General features: G+C 39.9%; 1 protein-coding gene across 11 annotated transcripts in view; it reads right to left on the minus strand.

The window, feature by feature from the left end:
• cacna1bb (calcium channel, voltage-dependent, N type, alpha 1B subunit, b) overlaps positions 1 to 20,937 on the minus strand; it is a 192,395-nt gene that overhangs the window by 20,757 nt on the left and 150,701 nt on the right. For 7 of the 11 annotated variants that reach the window (XM_054757130.1, XM_054757128.1, XM_054757126.1 and 4 more), the window contains 9 exons: positions 17,711 to 17,827; positions 16,972 to 17,037; positions 12,770 to 12,861; positions 12,540 to 12,690; positions 11,099 to 11,226; positions 9,742 to 9,838; positions 3,405 to 3,510; positions 3,199 to 3,306; positions 1,345 to 1,454 (listed from right to left, as the gene is read on the minus strand). In XM_054757130.1, the coding sequence (XP_054613105.1) occupies positions 1,345 to 1,454; positions 3,199 to 3,306; positions 3,405 to 3,510; positions 9,742 to 9,838; positions 11,099 to 11,226; positions 12,540 to 12,690; positions 12,770 to 12,861; positions 16,972 to 17,037; positions 17,711 to 17,827 (975 nt within the window). Of the gene's footprint in view, positions 1 to 1,344; positions 1,455 to 3,198; positions 3,307 to 3,404; positions 3,511 to 7,543; positions 7,641 to 9,741; positions 9,839 to 11,098; positions 11,227 to 12,539; positions 12,691 to 12,769; positions 12,862 to 16,971; positions 17,038 to 17,710; positions 17,828 to 20,937 lie in introns of those variants that run through there. The other 4 variants (XM_054757127.1, XM_054757124.1, XM_054757121.1 and 1 more) reach the window with 2 other exon arrangements.

Below are 20,937 nucleotides of genomic sequence, written 5' to 3' on the forward strand. Positions count from 1 at the left end.
AAAGCTCACGATTTACCGGTCGATCTACGTTCCTACCCTCACCGATAGCCAAGAACTTTGGGTAGTAACAGAACGGGCAAGATCTTGGGGATAAGTGGCTGAAATTAGTTTCCTCTGTAGGGTTGCTGGACTCTCCCTTCGAGAAAGGGTGAGAAGCACTGTCATCCAGATAGAACTCAGAGTAGAGCTGTTGCTCCTCCGCATAAACAGCAGTCAGATAAGGTGGCTCAGGCATCGATTTAGGATGCCTCCCGTGAGTCTCTCTAGGGAGGCATCCAGGGTATGTCCGACCAGTAGGTGGCCTCGGGTAAGACCCCGGACACATTGGGGAGACTATGTCTCTCAACTGGTCTGGGGACGCCTCAGGCTCCCTAGGGAGAAGCTGGATAAAGTAGCTGGGAAAGCGAAGACTGGATGGATCGTAGAGCTAAATGTTGTGCGTAATAAACAAGGTCGTTTGCCTGCGTATCGTTGCACCCATTCGAGTGCCCAAACAAAGCATTCATAATTACTATCTAAAAAATTGTTTTTTCATGAATATTTTTGGGTGTCTGGAACCGATTAACTGAATAATTGAATATTTGAATTTGCATTGTTTCTTAAGGGAAAAATGACTTTGCTTTTCTTTTGGAACAAATCACTCACTAAAAATGAGGCACCACTGTATCTCCAGGCTTTCACGGTCACAAAAAAGGAAGCGGCGAGGCAGATCAGAGTTTGACATCACTCATTAGTAACCAATTCACTGATGGGCTATCCACACAAAAATGTTTTCAGGTCAAAACAGCAAAGTATTTTATCGTTTCAGCCTCTCATCCACACGGAAACGGTGTTCTGGGTGCCCTGAAACAGTATTTTTTCCCAGAGTGGGAAAATCTGAAAATGCCGGCTTGTCATTTTCATGCAGACATCCAACACAATGACGTCCCGGACCCAACGCCACCCCGTCGCCGTCACATGACCAGAAGTGAGCTTTGACGACAAGCCAACATAATATCTCGTAATATTTCTGACTGACATGACTCACCCCAGTTGACATTCTCCTGATATTTTGTAGTGTTATATTCCATAACGACTCGCAGACGTAATTCCACTTCTCGTAAGTCTAGATGAGCCTTGGAAAGTGAAAGACGATGGACTTATGCCCATACGGTCTTTCTTCTTCCACGTGGTTCTGTCGGCCTGTCTGTTCACAGCGCCACATGTACGTAGTTGTGCCTTGTGTATCACAGGTTTTAACTCAGTGATCCAATGTGGACACAATGTGGCCCAAAAAAAAAATTCAGGAGCGTTCCCATGTGACTCCAGCTCCTGCAAGGTTCACTAGTAAACTCTTCAACATACCTGAGGTCCACCTGAAGGATGCTGCTGCTGGAGTCGCTTGGCGCGATTCTGCTTGTAATAGTCAAAGATCATAAGAGCTGCGTACACCTTCCCCACTGTCAGTTCGTTGTCTGGAGTCAAGCAGAGAGATGCATTTTTCTTTACTGATGCAGTAGACGACGCCACAGTAAGAACAACAAAAATTCAAAACAGTAGATTCTTAAAACTTGTTTCCGTTCATACAGTTGAAACCAGAAGTTTACATACACTATGTAAAAAAGACACAAACATTTTCTTCTCACTATCTGAAATTAAATCAGACTAAACCATTCCTGTTTAGGTCAATCAGGATTCCCAAAATGATTTCTCTTTGGTAAATGCTGTAATTACGAGAGAGAGAGTCAGGTTTGTGCACACGCCTTTTCAAAATGAGATCAGGGTTTTGTGATGGCCGACCCAAACCATTGACTTTGCTGTCCTTAAGACACATTGTAACTACTTTGGTGGTATGCTTAGGATTATTATCTTTTTGGAAGACCCATTTGCAACCAAGCTTCAACTTCCTAGCTGACGGTTTGAGATGTTGTTTCAATATTTCCACATAATGTACTTTCTTCATGATGCCATGTTTGTGTCAAGTGCACCAGTTCCCCCTGAGGCAAAACAGCCCCATAACATGATGCTGCCACGCTTCACAGCTGATGTTCTCAGATTTACAAGCCTGCTCCTTTTTCTTCCAAATGTAACACAACAGTTCCACTTTAGTTTCATTAGACCACTGAACATGTCTCCACAAATTAGGTTATTTGTCTTTGTGAACATTTGCAAACTGTAATCTGTTTTTTTATGTTGCTTTTGGATTGATGTCTTCTTCTTGGTAGAGTGGCCTTTTAGCCCTTGTGGGATAATGACAAACTTACCAGATTCAGCCATCATCTTCACAAGGTCTTTAGCTTTGGTTCTGGGGTTGATTTACATATTTTGGACCGAAATATACTCATCTCTGAGACACAGAACCCGTCCCCTTCCTGAGCGGTATGATGGCTGGACATTCCCGTGTTGTTTATGCTTGTGGATAAATGTTTTGAACAGGTGGGCAGGCACCTTCAGGCATCTGGAAATTGCACCCAAGGTTGAACCAAACTTGTGGAGCTCCACAATTCTTTTCCTGATATCTTGGCAGAATGTCAAACAAGGAAATGGTGTGCAATATTTGAGGTGTGGCCTTAAAAGACATGAACAGATGTGCCTCCTACTAACTCAAATCTTGTGAGAAGCTTCCAAAGCCGTGCCGTCATCATGTGACCTACTGTATGCCACCTTGACACTTGCACAAAGTTGCCTGTATTGTCGCCATGGCTTGACTCAACCTGTCTTGTCATGACTTGAGACTGGACTCGTGACTTGCAGTTAACTTACTTGACACTTGGAAAACGATGACTTTCTCCCACCTGAGTTGCGTCGCGTTCACAACTATTTCATGCAAGTGGCACAAAGACGACCATTTCGTTTTTTTTCTTTGCGCAATGGCACGCAGCCCCTCATCGGCATGCACAAGAGTGTACCACTGCAGGGACAACGTTTATGAAAGTGTCAAGGTGGCTACAGTATAGTCTGATGGCTATCTTTGGGGACGTAAACTTTTGACTTTGATGAAAGTAGTAAAAAACCCTCTAAAATATATTCTCTCATAATTGCAGAATTTAGCAAATATAAATAATTTTGGTAATCCTTACTGACCTAAAACAGGAAACGTTTAGTCTGATTTACTTTCAAATAGTGAGGAAACAAATGTTTATGTGTGTTTTTATACAGTGTATGTAAAGTTTTGGTTTCAGGTGTATATATGGCACCCTATACAGAACTTGGTCTTACATTTATGTGGGGTCACGAGCAGGTCAACAGACTTCTGCGACAGGTTGGGCCAGACTCTGTTCAGCTCTCTCTTCAGGTCAATATCACACAGATGTTGCGCTAAAACCCCTGCAGAAGTGCACACGTGCATTCCACATCATTAGAATTCTTCACAAAAAGATCAGAGGAAATCATTCCTGCCGCAAATAAAGACTCGATTGTCTCACCAGACGCCAGCTTGATCTCCAGGGCTGTGCGGATCAGGGCCATGAGTGTGGAGGTGAAATGCACTGTGTTGTCGTCCGCAATTGGCATGTTCATCCTTACCAAACGCTAAGAATAGAAGTGTCAGAAAAAGGAAAAAGTAGAAACAGTCACCATTTGACAAAACTGTTTTGCAAGACTGTCATTTATGTTTCGATGCACAATATAGAGGCTGGAATCTGGAGGCTGGAGTATTTGACAATCTTCTTAAGTAGATAATCAATTAGGGACACAAATGTGAACCACCATATACATACAGTGGAACCCGTTTGAGTTGGTCTTGTTTACGTCGACAAGGCGTCTATGTCTACCAACGAGTCCCGGTCCAGCGTGTCCTTCTTATTACTAAAAAGTGCAAGCTTAAGCCGACGTCGACATACATGGTTGACCGCTTTTGTCGACATAAATTTGTCATTTGTATGCAAAATTGGGCCGTTTGTGTCAACATGTGTTGTAGTATTGTTGACATCATTATTATTGCTAAGCAGCGTCAAGCTTCAAAATAAAAGCACGGCAGTGTTAACCTAGATTCTACCACAACAACAAACATAAAGCACCCATTTCATTTTGTTCTTAGATTGTTACGCACCTGGAGGAAATATTTGCAATGTCTCTTACTCTCCTTGTGGCGAAAGTGACAAGTAAAATTGTCAACAATGGTTATTTTCGGTTGTGGTTGTGTTGACAGCCGCTTACATCGACGCGAGTCAGCCAATCCGAGGAGGGTCAGCTAAAAACAGGTTCCACTGTATATTCGTTAGGATAGCAGAGAGGTCACTGGTGGACTCACAGATCCAGAATGTAAACTTTTATGCAACTGAAGAGCCTGTCTTTTAATATAAAAGGATAAAAAAGGGACCCAATGTTTGGAAGACTTGGCAAATATTCCCAGGCTCCAGCCCTTTAAAATAAGCTGCTTTTATGTTAACACATAACCCTGAGTCGTACAAAAACATTGTAATGTGTAATAATGTACTGACGTCATGTATTCACTGTTCAGTGATCAGCATCAATGCATGGCTCCCTTTGACCAGCGGTGCATCTCATTCAGTCATGCATGTCTCAATCAGTACACCACACATTCACGGTGAAGCAGGCAGGGTGACACATGCATGTCTTTATGCACAAACCACTATCATTGCAAAAGGAAAAAAAAAAACAATGACAGAGATGAAGCAAAAAAGGGAGTCTTGCATCTTTTCTCAGTAACAGCAGAGTGGCAAGGGAAGATGTTAAAATTCCCCACGGAGGGATAACGGAGGAGACACAAAGCCTTTAAAGTGTAAGAGAAGATGCTGTCATCAGGAGAGCGGACATGGGTAGACCGCAAGCCTTGCTCTAAAGAACAAAACAACCGCGTTCAACACCGGTGTAGAAAAATGTTGTGCATTGACGGAAACAACTCAGGTGAACAGCTCAAAGAGACGAGCTGGGCTGCGTGTTTGACTCCCAAGTCCAAGTGTTGTAAGATCACGGCATAAATGGGATCCCTCTACCACAGTCAAAGTTCAGCAACTCTACCGCAGCCATGAAATAAAAAAATAAAACAAAATTTAAACAGTCCAAATGCTTCCTTTCATAATACATTAATGCTAATTTTACTGCACTGTATAAGTCACGGGTGTCCAAACTTTTTCTCCCGAGGGACACATAGGCTTACTGAAAAATAAACTGATGCAAGCGGCCAGTTTTTTCCCCATTGTTGCTGTTTTTTTAATTTTTTGTATTTTTCAAATAGTTCAACTTTCTTCTTACGTAATCTTTATAAATTTTCTTATTGTAATATTAGGACTTTAATTCCCATAATATCATAACTTTTCCCCAACCTAATTTCCTAAAAATTACAACTTTATTTTGCTTTGTTTATTTCTCAAAATATTACAACTTTTAAAAAAATGACATATTGAAACTCTATGCTACTAAAATAACATTAAAATATTACAAGTTCATTCTAGTAAAATGGTGAAGTTTTTCTCGTTAGGATACGACGTTTTTCGCTTAATATTTATTATATATTAATATTATGTATTATATATTAATACTTATTCTCATTTTTAAAAAATAATTTCTGCTGTTGTTTTTTTCATCTATTTCAACTTTCTTCATGTCAATTTTCTTTTATGACCATAATACTTTTTACTTTCTTGCAACTTTTTCCACAAGCTAATTTTTCAAAAACTACAACTTTATTTATTGTTTTGTTATTATGTCTTTAATTTAAAAAAAAAAACTATCTTTCTTAAATATTTTAACTACATGCTACAAAAATGACGTTATTTTTCCTCACAATATTACATCATTATTGTAGTAAAATTACAACTTTGTCTCGTTAGTTTTTTTTTATCCAAACAGTTGTAAATTTACTGCTGATATTTGCTGTTTTTTTTTGTTTTTTTAAGCTTTCTTGTTTGATTACATTTTTAGAATGTGCCACGGGCCAATAGAAAAACAGCTGTGTGCCACAAATGGCCCCTGGGTCACACTTTGGAAAGCCCCGGTAATAAATAATAATCATAAATAATAATCAGTATAATAATACATAAATAATAATAAATACAAATAGACATAAGGGAACACGTTCAAGACTCTTCTTCCTTGTATTTTGCAAACATCAAGTGCTTGTGTTGTTTCTTGAAATTCCCCTTGGTGCTAATACAGTGGAACCTGTTTAAGTTGACGCCCCTCGTACTGCCTGACTGACATCACCATAAGCAGTTGTCGACATAATTGAAATCCAAACCGAAACTAGTCCGTTTGCGCATTTACTTGCAATGTTCTCCTGATGCACGGGAAGTCTTTGCATTCACGGTGATGTAAGCTCCCCCGCGGTTTGTTAAACTGTTACTCAACAACCAGGAAATGTTAGACACGTGTGAAACGGCCTAATAAGCAGAGGATGCTAATATGTAGTCACGTGGCACAACACCGGCAACAGCACTCCACGTTCCGTGGACCTAAGATCACACAACCGGAGACATAGTAGCTCATGTTAAACTAGAATTGCCCTCTGTGGCATAATTAACCTATCGTAATTTGGCTAGTTTGTATGATTATTACCCTGGGTTAGGAAATGTTGGGAATGTGTAGCTGCTCATTTCTACAGACTTGCAGTTGGTCTGTGTTGAACCGCTAGAGGACGCTGTTACTCCACAATTGAGTAGTCCTTAAAGCTCATCACTACAGGCTTTATTTTTTTTACACAGTATATTTATCAATACATTCAGAAAATGTTCCTTTCACTGTTATTCTTTTTTCTCTCTCCCTTTTTTGTTTATTTAGATACAAAGACAGTGTGAAAAAACAAGCTGGAAATCATTCTTGATTGGAATAGTTGCTAAGGCCTTCTTGCTGCAGCACAACAGAGATTGCATTGTTATCTGTGGCATAATTAACCATGTGTATATTCCTTCTGTCATTATTTGGTCCCTTCATAGTATATGACTCCCTTGGGCTAGGAGATGTGATTGTGCAGATGCTAACTTGTTTAACCTCCAGAAAATAAGGGAAAACACAGTCTTTGCACCAGCATTTGGGGGCTACAATGTCACGGAATTTGACCGGCTACAAGGTGTGTTATGCCGATGTCGTGTTGCCGGAGAGGATTTCTTTTTTATGCTAGTTACAATATGAGAAAAATACAGCAAAGTATGAAAACAGGGGGCGCCAATAAATAACTACAAAATAAGGGAGGGTTGACAGGGTTGAGTTGGTCAACATAAATCGGTTGTCGAATTAAACGGACCGACTTAAACGGGTTCCATTGTATTGGATAAGCCTGTCTTACGTACTGCAGGACTGGGACTGATGGGAAGCCACTTTCAATGTGTCATGAGAATGCATGCTAACATCGAGCACTTCCAAAAGTCCTAAAAAAAAAAGTTACCAGCAACTAACGTTTTCATTTGACAGCGTTACTGAAGTCAAACTGAATACAGTTACATCACAAACCCTCACACAGCATGACAATGCCATGGGGCCTTACAGAAAATCAAGAGAGGTCAGCAGCCCAGAAGATCCTGACTGTGACACATTGACAGCAACTGGATGGTGTTTGACAGTTGGAAGCAGGGGGAAGGGAAAGATGAGGGAGGAGAGATTCTACCTTATAGGCGATGCGGGGCGGACATTTCTTTCCCAAACCTAGAGGTGGGGACATGTCTCGAAGCATCTCGTACATATCGCGATATGGCATGCGGCCGCTTTCCGCAGAGGTGAGGATAGTAGGAGGCCACGGAGGAAGGAATGGAGATTTCCCGTGGGTGACATGGTGTGGGAAAGAAGGGGTTGGGAAGTTTTCATCCACAAAACAAAAAAAAAAGATGGAGAGGGAGGAGGGGAAAGAGAAGGAAACACAGAAATCCTCGTTAATAAGATTTCCAGGATATCATGAAGTGGAATCCGAGTTGGATGCAAGGATCCCAGAGGTGGATGTTAGGGAGGAAGCTCTGTAGAACTACCTGTACATGTTGGATGGAGGGATTCCAGTGAAAGGGATGCAGTCAGAAATTAGAGTGCAGCTTGTGTTAAAGGAATACTCCGCATATAAAAATTATACTGCTTGCAGCTATGAGGCTTGTATTGCGCTACAATGACTTTACAGATTAGTCCTCATGTATGTTAGTGTTGGCAGTAAAGTTGTTAAAAATAACAGTGATCTAATGAATTACTATTTCAAACGTTGTTTCCCGTCACCTGCAGCGAAATGTGGCGTTATTAAGCGCTGATATCTACATCAAAGAGCTTCAGCATATTTAAGCAAATTCTACATATTTATGCATTTTCAAGCATAGAAAAGGCTAACTGAAGTTAAATATAAAATATGAGGCTTTCAGAAAATGCTTTGAAAGACACGCTGTGACATGTAGTGTTCTACACTGGTCACTAGGTGATAGTAATGTTGCATTATGTTACATCCATCCATCCATCTATTTATTTTCTATGCGCTTATCCTCATTAGGGTTGCAGGAGTATGCTGGAGCCTATCCCAACTGACTTTGGGCGAGAGACGGGGTACACCCTGGACTGGTCGCCAGCCAATCGCAGGGTGCATTATGTTACATTTATGAGATAATAGCCACAGCACTTTTCCAATGTTAACATGTGTGAGTCGATATTATGTCTTATTTTCTCTTATTATGTCTACTGTATTGGGTAAAAAGAGTGTAAATGTGACTATAGGGGTGTTATTTCATGTCCAGAGGGCTCTAATAATGTTAAAAATTGTATATAGAAGGTCCTTTTCTATACTCTAACTACAAAAGTATAGAATTTATAAATACGGAGTCCTACTTCACAGAAATTCACTTATCACATGCGGGTCTGGAACCAATTAACTGTGATAAACGAGGAATTACTGTACAGTCGAAGCCCGGTTTTTGTATGTCGCAGATTTCGTATGATTTGGTTTTCAACAAAAATTTTCACCAAAATTTGGCCTGGGTTTTTGTACACTGCCTTGGTCATTGTAACAAACAAGTTTGTTTACCCTGTACTCTGTCATTTCCACTGAATCGAGTGCCTAACTAAAGCACCCTACTTGTTGGCGACTCACTTTCCGTGCATTTTTTAATTGTGACTGCAGAATGACCCACCATGGAGCCAAAGATGTTGCCAGCAATTTGATAAAGAAGGTGAGAAACGCTATTGAATTCAAGAAATAATTAATCGCACAAAGATGGGGTCCCCTCCACTCCTCTTTCCTCCACGCCGCTCCGTCTTCCCCAACAAGAGTTTAAAGTTATGTTACGAGATGGATTTACGAGATTTCCTATGGGAAGAATTGCTCTGATTTTCGTATGTTTTTGTTTTTGTCTGACATTTTGTAAGAAATTGATAGCAAAAAACGAGGTCCCACTGTTTTTGCATGCAGAGCTCAAAGATCCGGTCTTAAGAAGTCACACCTTATTGATGTTAACCTTTTCCGACATGCAATGTCTTTCTTAAGGCTCAGATGTCGGTGGAGTATTCCTTTAAGGTGCCCTCTATCTCCTTACTGTACCGAAAGACATTCGCAGTAACCAAAGTGGAAACAAAGCACACAATGCTCTCTTCATTACACGGCTCTGAAATGCAAAAAGGAAAGTACACGGCTACGGCCTTTTTGTATGAGCCTGACTTGTGGCTTTGTTTCTTGGACTCGCCATGGTTAGCTGCCAGCTGGTTAGTAAGGGATCAATGCATATTTTCTATGCATGTGCGCTGATATCGTTCTCTGGCACCGCAGCAAATGAAAACAAGACATTCACAATCCATATCATCACAGTCCCTTTGACAACAAAAGGACTGTGAGAGCGTGCAAACCTTATAGGCCACCCTGTTTGGGCACTTCTTCCCCAGGCCCAGGGGAGGTGAGATAAAACGCAACAATTTGTACATATCTTGATAGCATATCCTTCCACTGCAAAAGATAAGACATGATCAATAGTGTTAGGCCCTCAGGCTAAGACCTGCAGCACTGAATAAGATTAGTATATGCAACAGACACATTTATTTGCAGTTCACACAACACACATCAGCATTATTTATGTCAACATTTCTGTTATATATAGTTTCTTTTCAGCTACTGCATTTTAGAACTATTTTTCATATTGTTAACCTGATTTTTCACATGCATTTGTACTGTGATCTGATCTTACACATAAATTATACTTAAATGAACTCCTAAGTCACTCACACTGTACACAGAACACAAACAAGGACATAAAATACAGGAATTAAACACTAAATACAAGAACGACTGTAACCATGAAACGGCAAAACAAAGAACGCCGTACACCAAGGAATACCTGACATATTTTACTTAAGTACTGAAAAGGGGAGAAGATTTAGGTGCTCATTCATTTCTAGTGTTTTTTTTTTGGAATGTTGCGTATTTACTGACTGCAACTCACTTATCAGACCCTTCAGGATTCCACGATGTCGCGGCGACTCACACAAATTCAACCGACTTATGAGCACCATTCAATGTTGCAATTTGTCACTGAGCAGCTCTCAAACGCGCACGTCAACCAATCAACGTCTAACCAATCAAATGTGAGCCCGCATGGCCCACCCACGTCCTCGCTTGCTTCTTTACTTTGACAGCAATGTGGACGTGTGATGATATTCTCTCACCAACTCGCATTTTACCAACAAAAATCACCTGCGTAGATCGCTCTCAACCAAGCGTGGGTAAACTACGTGCAACGCGTTGGAACATAAATGAAAGTTCACAATCAACACTCACTTGAGCGTAAAACATACACGGAGAATGTTTGCAATTTGTGGACAGAGCAGACAGCACGCCGTAAGGGAGTCTTTGTCGGTGTTTGTTTTGCAAACTCCACGCATTTGTGTGGATTTATCACGTTTCAACATGGCAGCAGACTGTACACACTATGAGTAACTTAGACAGGTTATATATCTTTGTATAGATTTTCCCCAATATCAAAACAGCTACTTGTATTATGGGTGATGGAGCGCTGGATTGCTGGATTGACATGGATCCGTCTCGGGCTTGTCACTCCATTCAGTCTGCACAGGCTTAATGTCATTCGCCCTGATGCTAAAATGGGATTTCATCCCCCGCCCTAATCCATGACATTGAATAATTCGACTGGAACTCAGAGGCCCTAAGCAAATCCCCCTCTTGAAGCATGGCATCAACAGAAGCACCTACCAGGCAGCGGGGTCATACTCGGCCCACACGCGGATGAACTCATCGAGGTGATGAGGGCCCAGGATGGAGGCGTCTCTGGTCAGGTACTCAAAGTTATCCATGATGACGGCAACGAAAAGATTTAACATCTAGTCGATGAAAATAAACAGTAAAATGTACAGTCAGACAAAACCAAAATGAAAACATCACAAAATAATGATCACAGTAGTCCAGTTTACATATCAAGCAACAGTGGAATCTGTTTATGTCCGCACAAGCTCACTGATGTCGACATCACCCAAATCAAAACCTAACCTTGCACATTTACTTGTGACTTTGGACGGAAGTTTTCCTCCATTTGTGCATATTTTTATTTTGATTCTTCTGTTTTCATGTATCTTTTACTCTTATCCAGTGTTGGGTACTATTTCAAGCGTTACAGACGTGAAATGTGGTGCGTTATTTGTACACGGATATCTAAGAGCTGTTATCTGCTCGCTGGATTTCAAATTTGATGTATGTTGACGTTTACTTAAGGTGGTACTTTTTAGTAATAAAAAGGAACATGGTGGACGAGGACTTGGTGAGTTGATCGCAATAGAAGGGTTGTCGACATCAGCAGGTTCCACTGTAATGCTGGTCTGACAATGGTTGCTTAAAGGCCACCTAAAGCAGGGGTGTCCAAACGTTTTCCACCAAGGGCCACATCATGAAAATGAAAGGAAATGAAAGGATGCAAGGGCCACTTTGTGATATTTTATGAACCAACCAATAAAAGTAGATGCTAAGAAGTAGATGCTAAGAAGCATTTTAGCTTTGTGGTGTAGGTGAAATGCTGCTAATGCTTTTCCTCATAATATTACAAGCTTATTCTCGTAAAGATGCAACTTTTTTCTCATTCGATTACGGCTTTTTTTTTGCTTAATATGTTCACTTTATTCTCATCAAATTACATCTTTTTTTTCCATTTCTGCTGTTTTTTTTATTTTCCATCTTTCAACTTTCCTCTTGTCATTTTTCTTGGGAAGTTTCCTCTTTCTTCTCGTAATTCTGACTTTATTGTCATAATAATTTGACTTTATTTTCGTCATATCATAACTTTTTCCCCAACCTAATTTTCCAAAAGTTACAACTATTACAACTTTGAAAAAAAATAACGTATTTTTTCTTTTATGCTACTAAAATTACATAATTTTTCTTCATCGTATTACCTTATTCTTGTGAAATTCCGACTTTTTATCTTATTAGATTAGAACTTTAAAAAATATTTTTTCAAATAGTTTGACTTTATTCTTGTAAAATTACTGCCATTTTTTTTGCTGTTGTTTTATCAATTTTTGCTTTCTTGTTAAATTAATTGAAAAAAAAAAAAAAAAAACTGTTGCACTTTGGACACCCCTGACCTAAAGGGTGCATATAAAAACATCAGCGCATGTCAATGTGTTCAAAGAGCAATACTGACCAGGAAGGAGCAAAGGAAAATGAAGGAGACAAAATAGAAGTAGGCAAAGTCACTTCCACACTCCTTCCCTGCTGTTCCTGAGAGTTTATCACATGACCGATGACTGAGACACGATAGCATGATCTCATGCCACGCTTCACCTGTGGCACTCCTACAAAATACACAAGAGAAAAATGAAGAAAGTGCACACAAAGCACGCTGAAAGTGTGTGAGTATGAAAGTGTGTTTACCTGAAGAGAAGGGTTAAAGCCTGGAAAAAGGTCTGGAAGTTGTTGTGGTGATTTATGGCCGTCTCTTCGTTCAGCTCAATATTCCCAAACACCTGGAATGAGATTGAACCTAAATGTGTAAATTTGTTTGAATCTCACTGATGACAACCTGAACAACCAAGACAAGAGACATTATAATTAGGGTTGGGCATCGAGTCTCGAGCATTGATAGGAACCGGGACTAAAATTCCGATTGTTTCAGGATTGTTCAAATGTTTTTATTTCGATTCCTAGTTTCGATGCCCACTTCGCGGACCGGAATAAATAGCGGCAAACACCAACGAAGAAGAAGCCGCCGAGCACCAGTGAAGTTCGGCTTAACTTCATACAAAAAAGAGCGGTCGGCTCAGTGCAACACAATGATAGCATGCAAAGGAGGGTGCCGGACCAACATGATTAATGTCCACACATTCATGGTGTACAAATAACACAGAACCTCGTCTTTGATGTGCTACGTCGGACTATCTCTAAGCAATCAGAATCAGGGAAGTCCAACAATAAATGATGCCTGTCTTATGCCAATGTAACCGAGGGTTTCAGGATGCTAGCTGGTGTGGAAGTTTGGTCTAAATAAAGGACGGGCGCTACGGCTATGGCGAGGTAAGTTTATTTATTTGCACGCTACGTCTCTGTTAGCAACAGTCAGGGGACATTCTCAACTCACACAACACACTTCCAGCCATCAAAATAAGAGCAATTGGTCTATATCCTGTTTAATTGCGTTAACAAAATAAGGGTGTCATAAAAAAATAGCTTACACCAACAGTGAGGCAGCAAACAAAGTATACTACTTTTCAAAATTAAACATTGCTTGTGAAAGTGTACTCCTGTAAAATGAAACTTCGTAACATTTACATTCAAGTTGAATGGTTTGATATTTCTATACTCGTTGAAAATAGCCCTGGAAGAAATAGTAAAGTTGATCAAAAGTTCATATCATTAAACAATTCATGGAGAAGTTCAGACATTTCATCCAAAAAGAGTTTTGGCTAGCGCCCTCATTTAAACCATGCAAACTTTTATGACCCTTCCTCTTGAAAGCATCAGAATTGAGAATCATCAGGAATCGGAATGGAAACGGGGATTCGGTACTGGGATAGTTGAAATTCAGTAATAAAACAATAATAGTAATCCCAAGTAGCCCTGCCTTGAATGATATTTGGAACTGTGACTAACCACGACCACAATGCAAATTTCCTTCAACTATTTACTCATTCGTTTTTGACATAAAGGCCGTCTAATCCTTGAGTATGCAACATCAAATTAAAGAGTACTTTGGATAGTGAGATTTTTACGTCATTGTTTAGCTTTTTTTCCCTTTTCCAGCCGGATACAGAAGTGTTCTTAAGTCTTTTGCAACCTTTTCCTGTTCTGTAAGCTTGAAAATCAGAAATTGTTAGTGTGAACTAACACAGCTACAGCATGTGTGGTGCCTATTTTAAAATATTTATTTGACCTGGAGCATGCTCATCCTACTCAGCTGGCAGTGACAGTTTGAATACAAAAATAACCGACTGCATTTATGACATACAGCACATGGGGAGTGTTCCGTCTATTTGCAAGAATCACACTCACACACATTCAAACCATCCTACTGACACGTTATCACAATTGTTGACATGAAAAATCTGTTTGCATGTAAAAGATAATAGTGTACAGTGGAAAGGTCAAGCTGACTGACGGTGACATACGCGGTTATCGACGTAGCTGAAAGTCAAAGTAGGCATTGCTTGCACGTTTACTTGCCACTTTAGACATAAGAAGAATAGGTGACGTTTGTTGACATGCTTTCCCCCCATTACTGCATATTGTGATTCTTCTGTTTGCATCTGATATTTTATACTCTCATCTAACAGAACCGCTGCGGTAATTTCATTGCATGTCTTGACTACAATGACAGTTAAAGGAATAGAACTTTTTTGGGGCATTTTCCGTTGCTACTGGGAATGACAAATTCAGTTAGCAGTGACCTATGCGTGTATTTTCATCATACGGACCAATTACGATAAAAATTTGACCTTGTGGAGTTCTTAACGTTTACATTTTTGTGGCGAATCATTAGACTGACCATTAAAGTTTGTTGCAGTGCCCTGCCCACATCCTAGAATGCTGCATAATTTGTCATTGTCCATCTGCCTAGGATCCGTGATGTTTATTTGGGCTCATTTTGTCAAAGTCCCCCGGAGGAGCTCGTCAAAATACAACCCCTGATTGTGGCCCAAAATGGCCGGTCTAATCCAAAATGACCAACATCCTGTTTATTTGCGAACATGGGTTCGTAAGACTCTTTTGCGCATCCTGTCATGACAGATGTCTCCACCAAAGTTGGTGATGATCGGTGAAGCTGGTGGGAGGGGAAAACGTTTTTAAAAATGTATAGGGGGCGCTATTGAGTGAGTTTTGTGAGTTCGTATTCAGGACAATTCTAATACCAAATTTTTCACCGGGCCTGAGTTGCTTACAAAATTTGGTGAGTTTTCATGCAAGTTAAGGCACTCAAAAATGTGAAGAAATACACAGAATAATAATAATAATTAACACAGCACTTTCAGTAGGGCCTTCGAGTTTTAGCTTGGTGTGGGTTACAACAGTAGCCTATGTGGACGGGATTATTGTGCCTGTTGTGAGACAATTCAAACCTGCAATAAAAGTTCCACCAATCAAGTCTGGTGCGTTTGTGTCTCACCCAACAATACAGTAACATTACTGACACCTAGTGACCAGTGTAGAACACTACATATCATCACAGCATCTTTGAATGCGTCTTCTGAATGCCAACATGCCTCACGCACTTATTAAACACATTTTAAAGTATAAAATGTGTAGGTACTCACCACTAATGAATGTTAATTCAATATGATCAATAAACAGATGGAAAAGGAGTCACGGTGTGGTCAAGAACCATTGAAAAAAGTGGGAAATCTCAACACTTGATGAAAAAACATCATCAGTCAATAGTATGTAAAACTGTGGGCTTTAATAACAGCGGGGCATATATGCTGTACATTTTACCTGTATTATCACATATTTATAAATTATACGTTACCGATTTAGGGTGAATGAGATTTCTGAAGGCAAAAAATGGCCTATTTTTGATGTGTAAAAAAAAAAGTTGATATTTTATAAACCAAAAATCTGTGAATTTGCGGGGCCGTGAAAGGTGAATTGTGAATGTGCAGGGATCAACTGTACCGTATGGCACAATTGAATATACACTAAGTACCCTACTAACGAACATCCGACGTGTGAACACTCGTCGATACGATTGCCGTATTTTGTCATTTAAATTTTTTCGAAAAACAAAGGCGCTATTTTGGTATTGCGCGCCATTCCGCCGCTACGAATGGTGGGTAGCAGCATCCCTCTCGCGCGATCTTTCTCAGTTCGTCTGCACTTGTCGCTGATAACATCTCGGAGCACGCCGTTTGTTCCCCATTCGATACTTTACAGAGACGCTTGTTATCCGTTATCATGGCTGATAAATCGAGCGCACGTGCTAGCAGTAGTGGCAGGAAACGTCAAGCAATTTCTATGGAAACGAAGGCGGCCATCATCAGAAAGTTGGACGGTGGCGAGAAAATGGCTGGTGTAGCGCGTGCTTATGGAGTCAATCGCTCAACCATAGGAACAATTTACAAAGGCAAGGTTCGAATTATGTGGAGACTTCTGTACCAATGGCATCCACTATCATTACAAAGAGGAGGCTAACGACGACGAAGATTTGTCCTTTCTTCAATAATTCCTTCTCCTGCTCCACCACTACCACCAACGACGTATGCTCGATCACTCCTCTTCAAAGGTAAATAACATTTATCATTACGTATTATTACATCATTTTTATTGTTGTTTTTTTCATTTATTATCCTCGTTTAATATTACTACTACATCCAAACTCATATTTACATACATACACATATACTGTTTATGTATACACGTACATGTAGTACCTATATCATTGGTAATATTACCTTTTCCCCTACTTAAGAACGATTCGACTTAAGAATGGTCGTCTGGAACCAATTGTGTTCGTTAGTTGGGGGCTTAGTGTACAGTACAGGCAAGGAGCCTGAGGATACAAGGAATGAGGAGTAAAGTCATGTTCCTCCTCTTCCATATGTATTGTTGCTGCTGTGATGTGTCTCGCTTTCCATGCAACAACTCACCTGCATTCCGATGATGGCATAGATGAAGAAGAGCATTGCAATGAGCAGGCAAACATACGGCAGGGCCTGGAAACAGAAACGCATTTATTTTACACATGCATAGCACAGTGCATCAGGTACGGATCCACGCATAAGTGTCTCCATTTTACCCACGTCCAGTTTTGAGTGATGACTTCTCTTTTTGTTTATGTCACTTTCTTTGCACACAAACAAACCTGAATGTCCGTAGAAGACCAGGTGCTTATTTAGCAACCTTCTTTAACCATCCAAGCGTTCACCTTCACCTGCGGGGGTCGATTTTTTTGAATGATCAATTTAGGAAGCTGTCATTTGTAGTTAAATAGCCACTTTCCAACCCTGCAGCAACTGTCCATTTTTGTTCAGCTTAAAAGCTCTCACCATTGACATTAAACCTGCTATAAATTCCCTCAGCTGCATCCAGGCGTTCCGCATTTAACTCCACATCCTAAAGGATTTAGAGGGGAGAAGCAGCTCAGTGTGGAAATCCAACTGCAGTCTTGTGAGAGCTACTTTGTCGTCTTTTTACAGCGAAAGAACAGTACGTCCCTGCAGCCTTTAATTTCTCTCTAACACGCGATAATTATCTGCACATAATGCGTACCAAAATGAGTCTCTTGCACTGGCTCAGTCAATTTCATAAACCACCTGCCATGCCTCTAAGCCATTACTTTTAGTCCTGTGTACTGTAAATACATGATTCTTGCTTTTGTTTATTCACCTTGAAGGACTGAACGAAGGTCCACAGCAAGATGCGAATGGTGTAGCCCTGTCGCAGCAGTTTGATGAGCCGTGCCGCTCTGAACAGCCTCAGGAAGCTCAAGTTAATCATCTTGTCCTGGGGAAGACAAATAGGAACAGGAAAATGTTCACAGAGAGACAAACTCAAGGCAACTGGTGGAGTAAAGTGTATTTTACTTTTAAGACTCTGAGATAAGTCTAAATCAACAGTAGTATGCAAACACAAGACAATCAATACAGATGCTACACACCAAACAAAGCTGCTGTGTGTCATAAAATAGCTTGCCTGCATAATGTCATCAATTAAACAACGTTTAATCTCACGCTGCATACAACACTGAACCCTATTGTTTGCACCAATGCTAGCTCTAAGAAAACATGAGAGCAGTGTTTACCAATTGTCGGGGATCCAGGGTCTCCTTAGCAAATATAGCCTTATTATGTACCATTAAGATGATCTTCCAGTTGTGGCTCAGGGGCAAATTACTTTCATGACTTTAGCTCTACCAATTTACAGATTTTAATAAATTAATGTATTTTTTTTCTCGCCGAAAGCACATCTCATTCACTCTAAGCTGGTAAGAATTTATAGATATGTGATAATACAGGTAAGCCTACAATTTCTACATGTTTATCGCTTTATACTTTAGTGTTAATGGTTTTTTTTTCGCCAAGCGTTGAGATTTCACACTTCAACAGTCCTTGAACGCACCATAGCTGTGTGCTGTGACTATAGCTACTAGACTCAGATTCTGTCTGTTCATCGATCATCTTACAATATTATTCATTAGTGGTGAATACCATTTTATACTTTAAATGAATTGAATAAGTGTGTGAGGCATATTTATGGCTTAAACCTGGCTTGTGTCGCGAGTGAACAACGGCAATTGAAGAGAGAAGGTAGGGCGCTGGAGCTAAATCTAATGTAATAATTACAACAGTCACTTTTATAGCAAATGTTGATCTGAAATCAGAGGAGAACGTCAATGTCAAGCTAGCACAGGGGTCGGCAACCCGTGACTTCGGAGCCGCATGTGGTTCTTCAGCCTCTGTGATTTTTTCACCGATGATGAATACATGACAGAATCGTTCAGAAAAATATCAGAGCATCTATCCTCCCATTTAAAAAATAAACAAGAAATAATTCCGAAAATGAAAGAATGCCTCTTTTTGCAAAGCCAGTCAAGGACAGGACCAACAGATGGTTATTGATGACAGTTCATCACAGGCATAAACACTATTCAGCAAACAACACTGATGTGCAGACATGTGAACTCTGATGATCTACATTTTGTTTTCATTTTACACAAATATGGGAGCCACTCAGTAAGACTTACAGAGTTAAGTTAAGTTAAATTATTTACAGGATTTCAGAGTATGCCTACACATGTAGGCACACTTCTGTTTGTTGAATTTTGTGGTTGTAACAGGAAACATTTTAAAAAGATTACAATTTTCACAAGTTTATAAGCAATGTAATGTTTTGCGGCTCCCAACATTTTTTTTTTTTTTACTGGAAGAGGAGGCTCTTGAGCCCTTGAGCTAGCAGGAGGGTTTTCAGGGGGAGTACGGGGCGAGCCATGTGTCAAAAATGTATACGGTACATAACCATTGTGAAAAACAGGGATCTACTGTACTTCTGAAGTACATCTTGCAGTCTTGTCTGTGCACAAAGCATTTTTAATGTATGGCCAAATTGTTTCACCTTGTTCCTAATTATGTGCCATACAATTTGGAGATAGATGATTAACTTTAAATGTTAGGAATCGTGTTCTGTGTTTGAATGTTATCTGTTATATATATGTTACATTAATATGTTCATGAATGCACATCATCACTGTGCCTGCTCATGCTGCACCTGCACATTGCACCCTGCTCTAAATGCTGCTTTGTATGATTGTAAATATCTCAATATATTCACAACCTCAATATTCCTGTAAATAATGCTATAATTGTATGATTATCTCTGACGATTAATTATCTCATTTAACTTCATCAATAGCTCTTCTGCTGCTGCTTTGTGCTGCCACACTGTCATTTTTATATTTTTATATATTTTTTACAGTTATTTATATATGTTTCTTCTACTTTTTTTTCCTCTCTATACTTACTGTTGCACCAACCTAGCAGAAGAAATTCCTCGTATTGTGTGAACTATATTTGGCAATAAACCTGATCTTGATTCTGTTTCTGGGCTGGTAGTTACACAGATTTAAATGCATTAAAACAAGTAGTCTAGCGCGACGCTAATTTATATTTAAAATCCCATTTACATGTTTAGTATTAGCATTAGCAATTTACACGGTGATTTCGAACACAATGTACATTCCACTGAAACAGGACAACATACAACAACATTTTCTACAGCTCAACAAGAGACAGGGCTGACACATCACACGTTCCAATGGTAATAGCTACTTCCTGACTACAACAAACTCTGTCTCCTATCTGGGATCATGACGGAAATGCCTTACTTTACTGTCATGTTTGGAAAATCGATTCCTTTTATTGACTGGAATTTTTTTTACCCTAAACGTCTTTTTTTTCAAACATTTTTACAGCCGCACTGTGGCCTAGTGGTTAGCATGTTGGCCACACAATCAGGAGTCAGGTTCGAATCTCCGCTGGGCATCTCTGTGTGGTGTTTGCATGTTCTCCCGTGGGTGCTTCTTGTTTCCTCCCACATTTCAAAAACATGCATGTTAGGTTAATTGACGACTCTAGATTGTCTCTAGATTGAATGTGAGTGTGAATGGTTGTTTGTCTATGTGTGCCCTGCGATTGACTTGCGACCAGTCCAGGGTGTACCCCGCCTCTCGCCCATAGTCAGCAAAGTCAACTGGGATAGGCTCCAGCATACCCGCGACCCTAGTGAGGATAAGCGGCATAGAAAAAGAATGGATGGATGTGAGTATTTAATTTAGGCTGCCTTTGAAATCTGTTACAGTTATCTGTCAGCTTAAGTTGCTATAGTTACATCGGCTTGTTTATATATACACCCCCAAAAACGATTTGAAATCTTAATGTTAATGTTTATCATCAGGTGTGAATATGAGAAAATGATCCCATTTCCTGAACTAGATAAAGTCCTTAAAGTCCTCCTAGGGGATTATTATTACCTAACAAGTCCATCATCTCAACACTTTTACTGTAATTAACAAGAACATTAAGCACCATTTAACACGGTTTATCGCTTTAATACTCACA

The sequence above is a fragment of the Dunckerocampus dactyliophorus genome, chromosome 17 (assembly GCF_027744805.1).
Source record: "Dunckerocampus dactyliophorus isolate RoL2022-P2 chromosome 17, RoL_Ddac_1.1, whole genome shotgun sequence".
Taxonomy (NCBI): Eukaryota; Metazoa; Chordata; class Actinopteri; order Syngnathiformes; family Syngnathidae; genus Dunckerocampus; species Dunckerocampus dactyliophorus.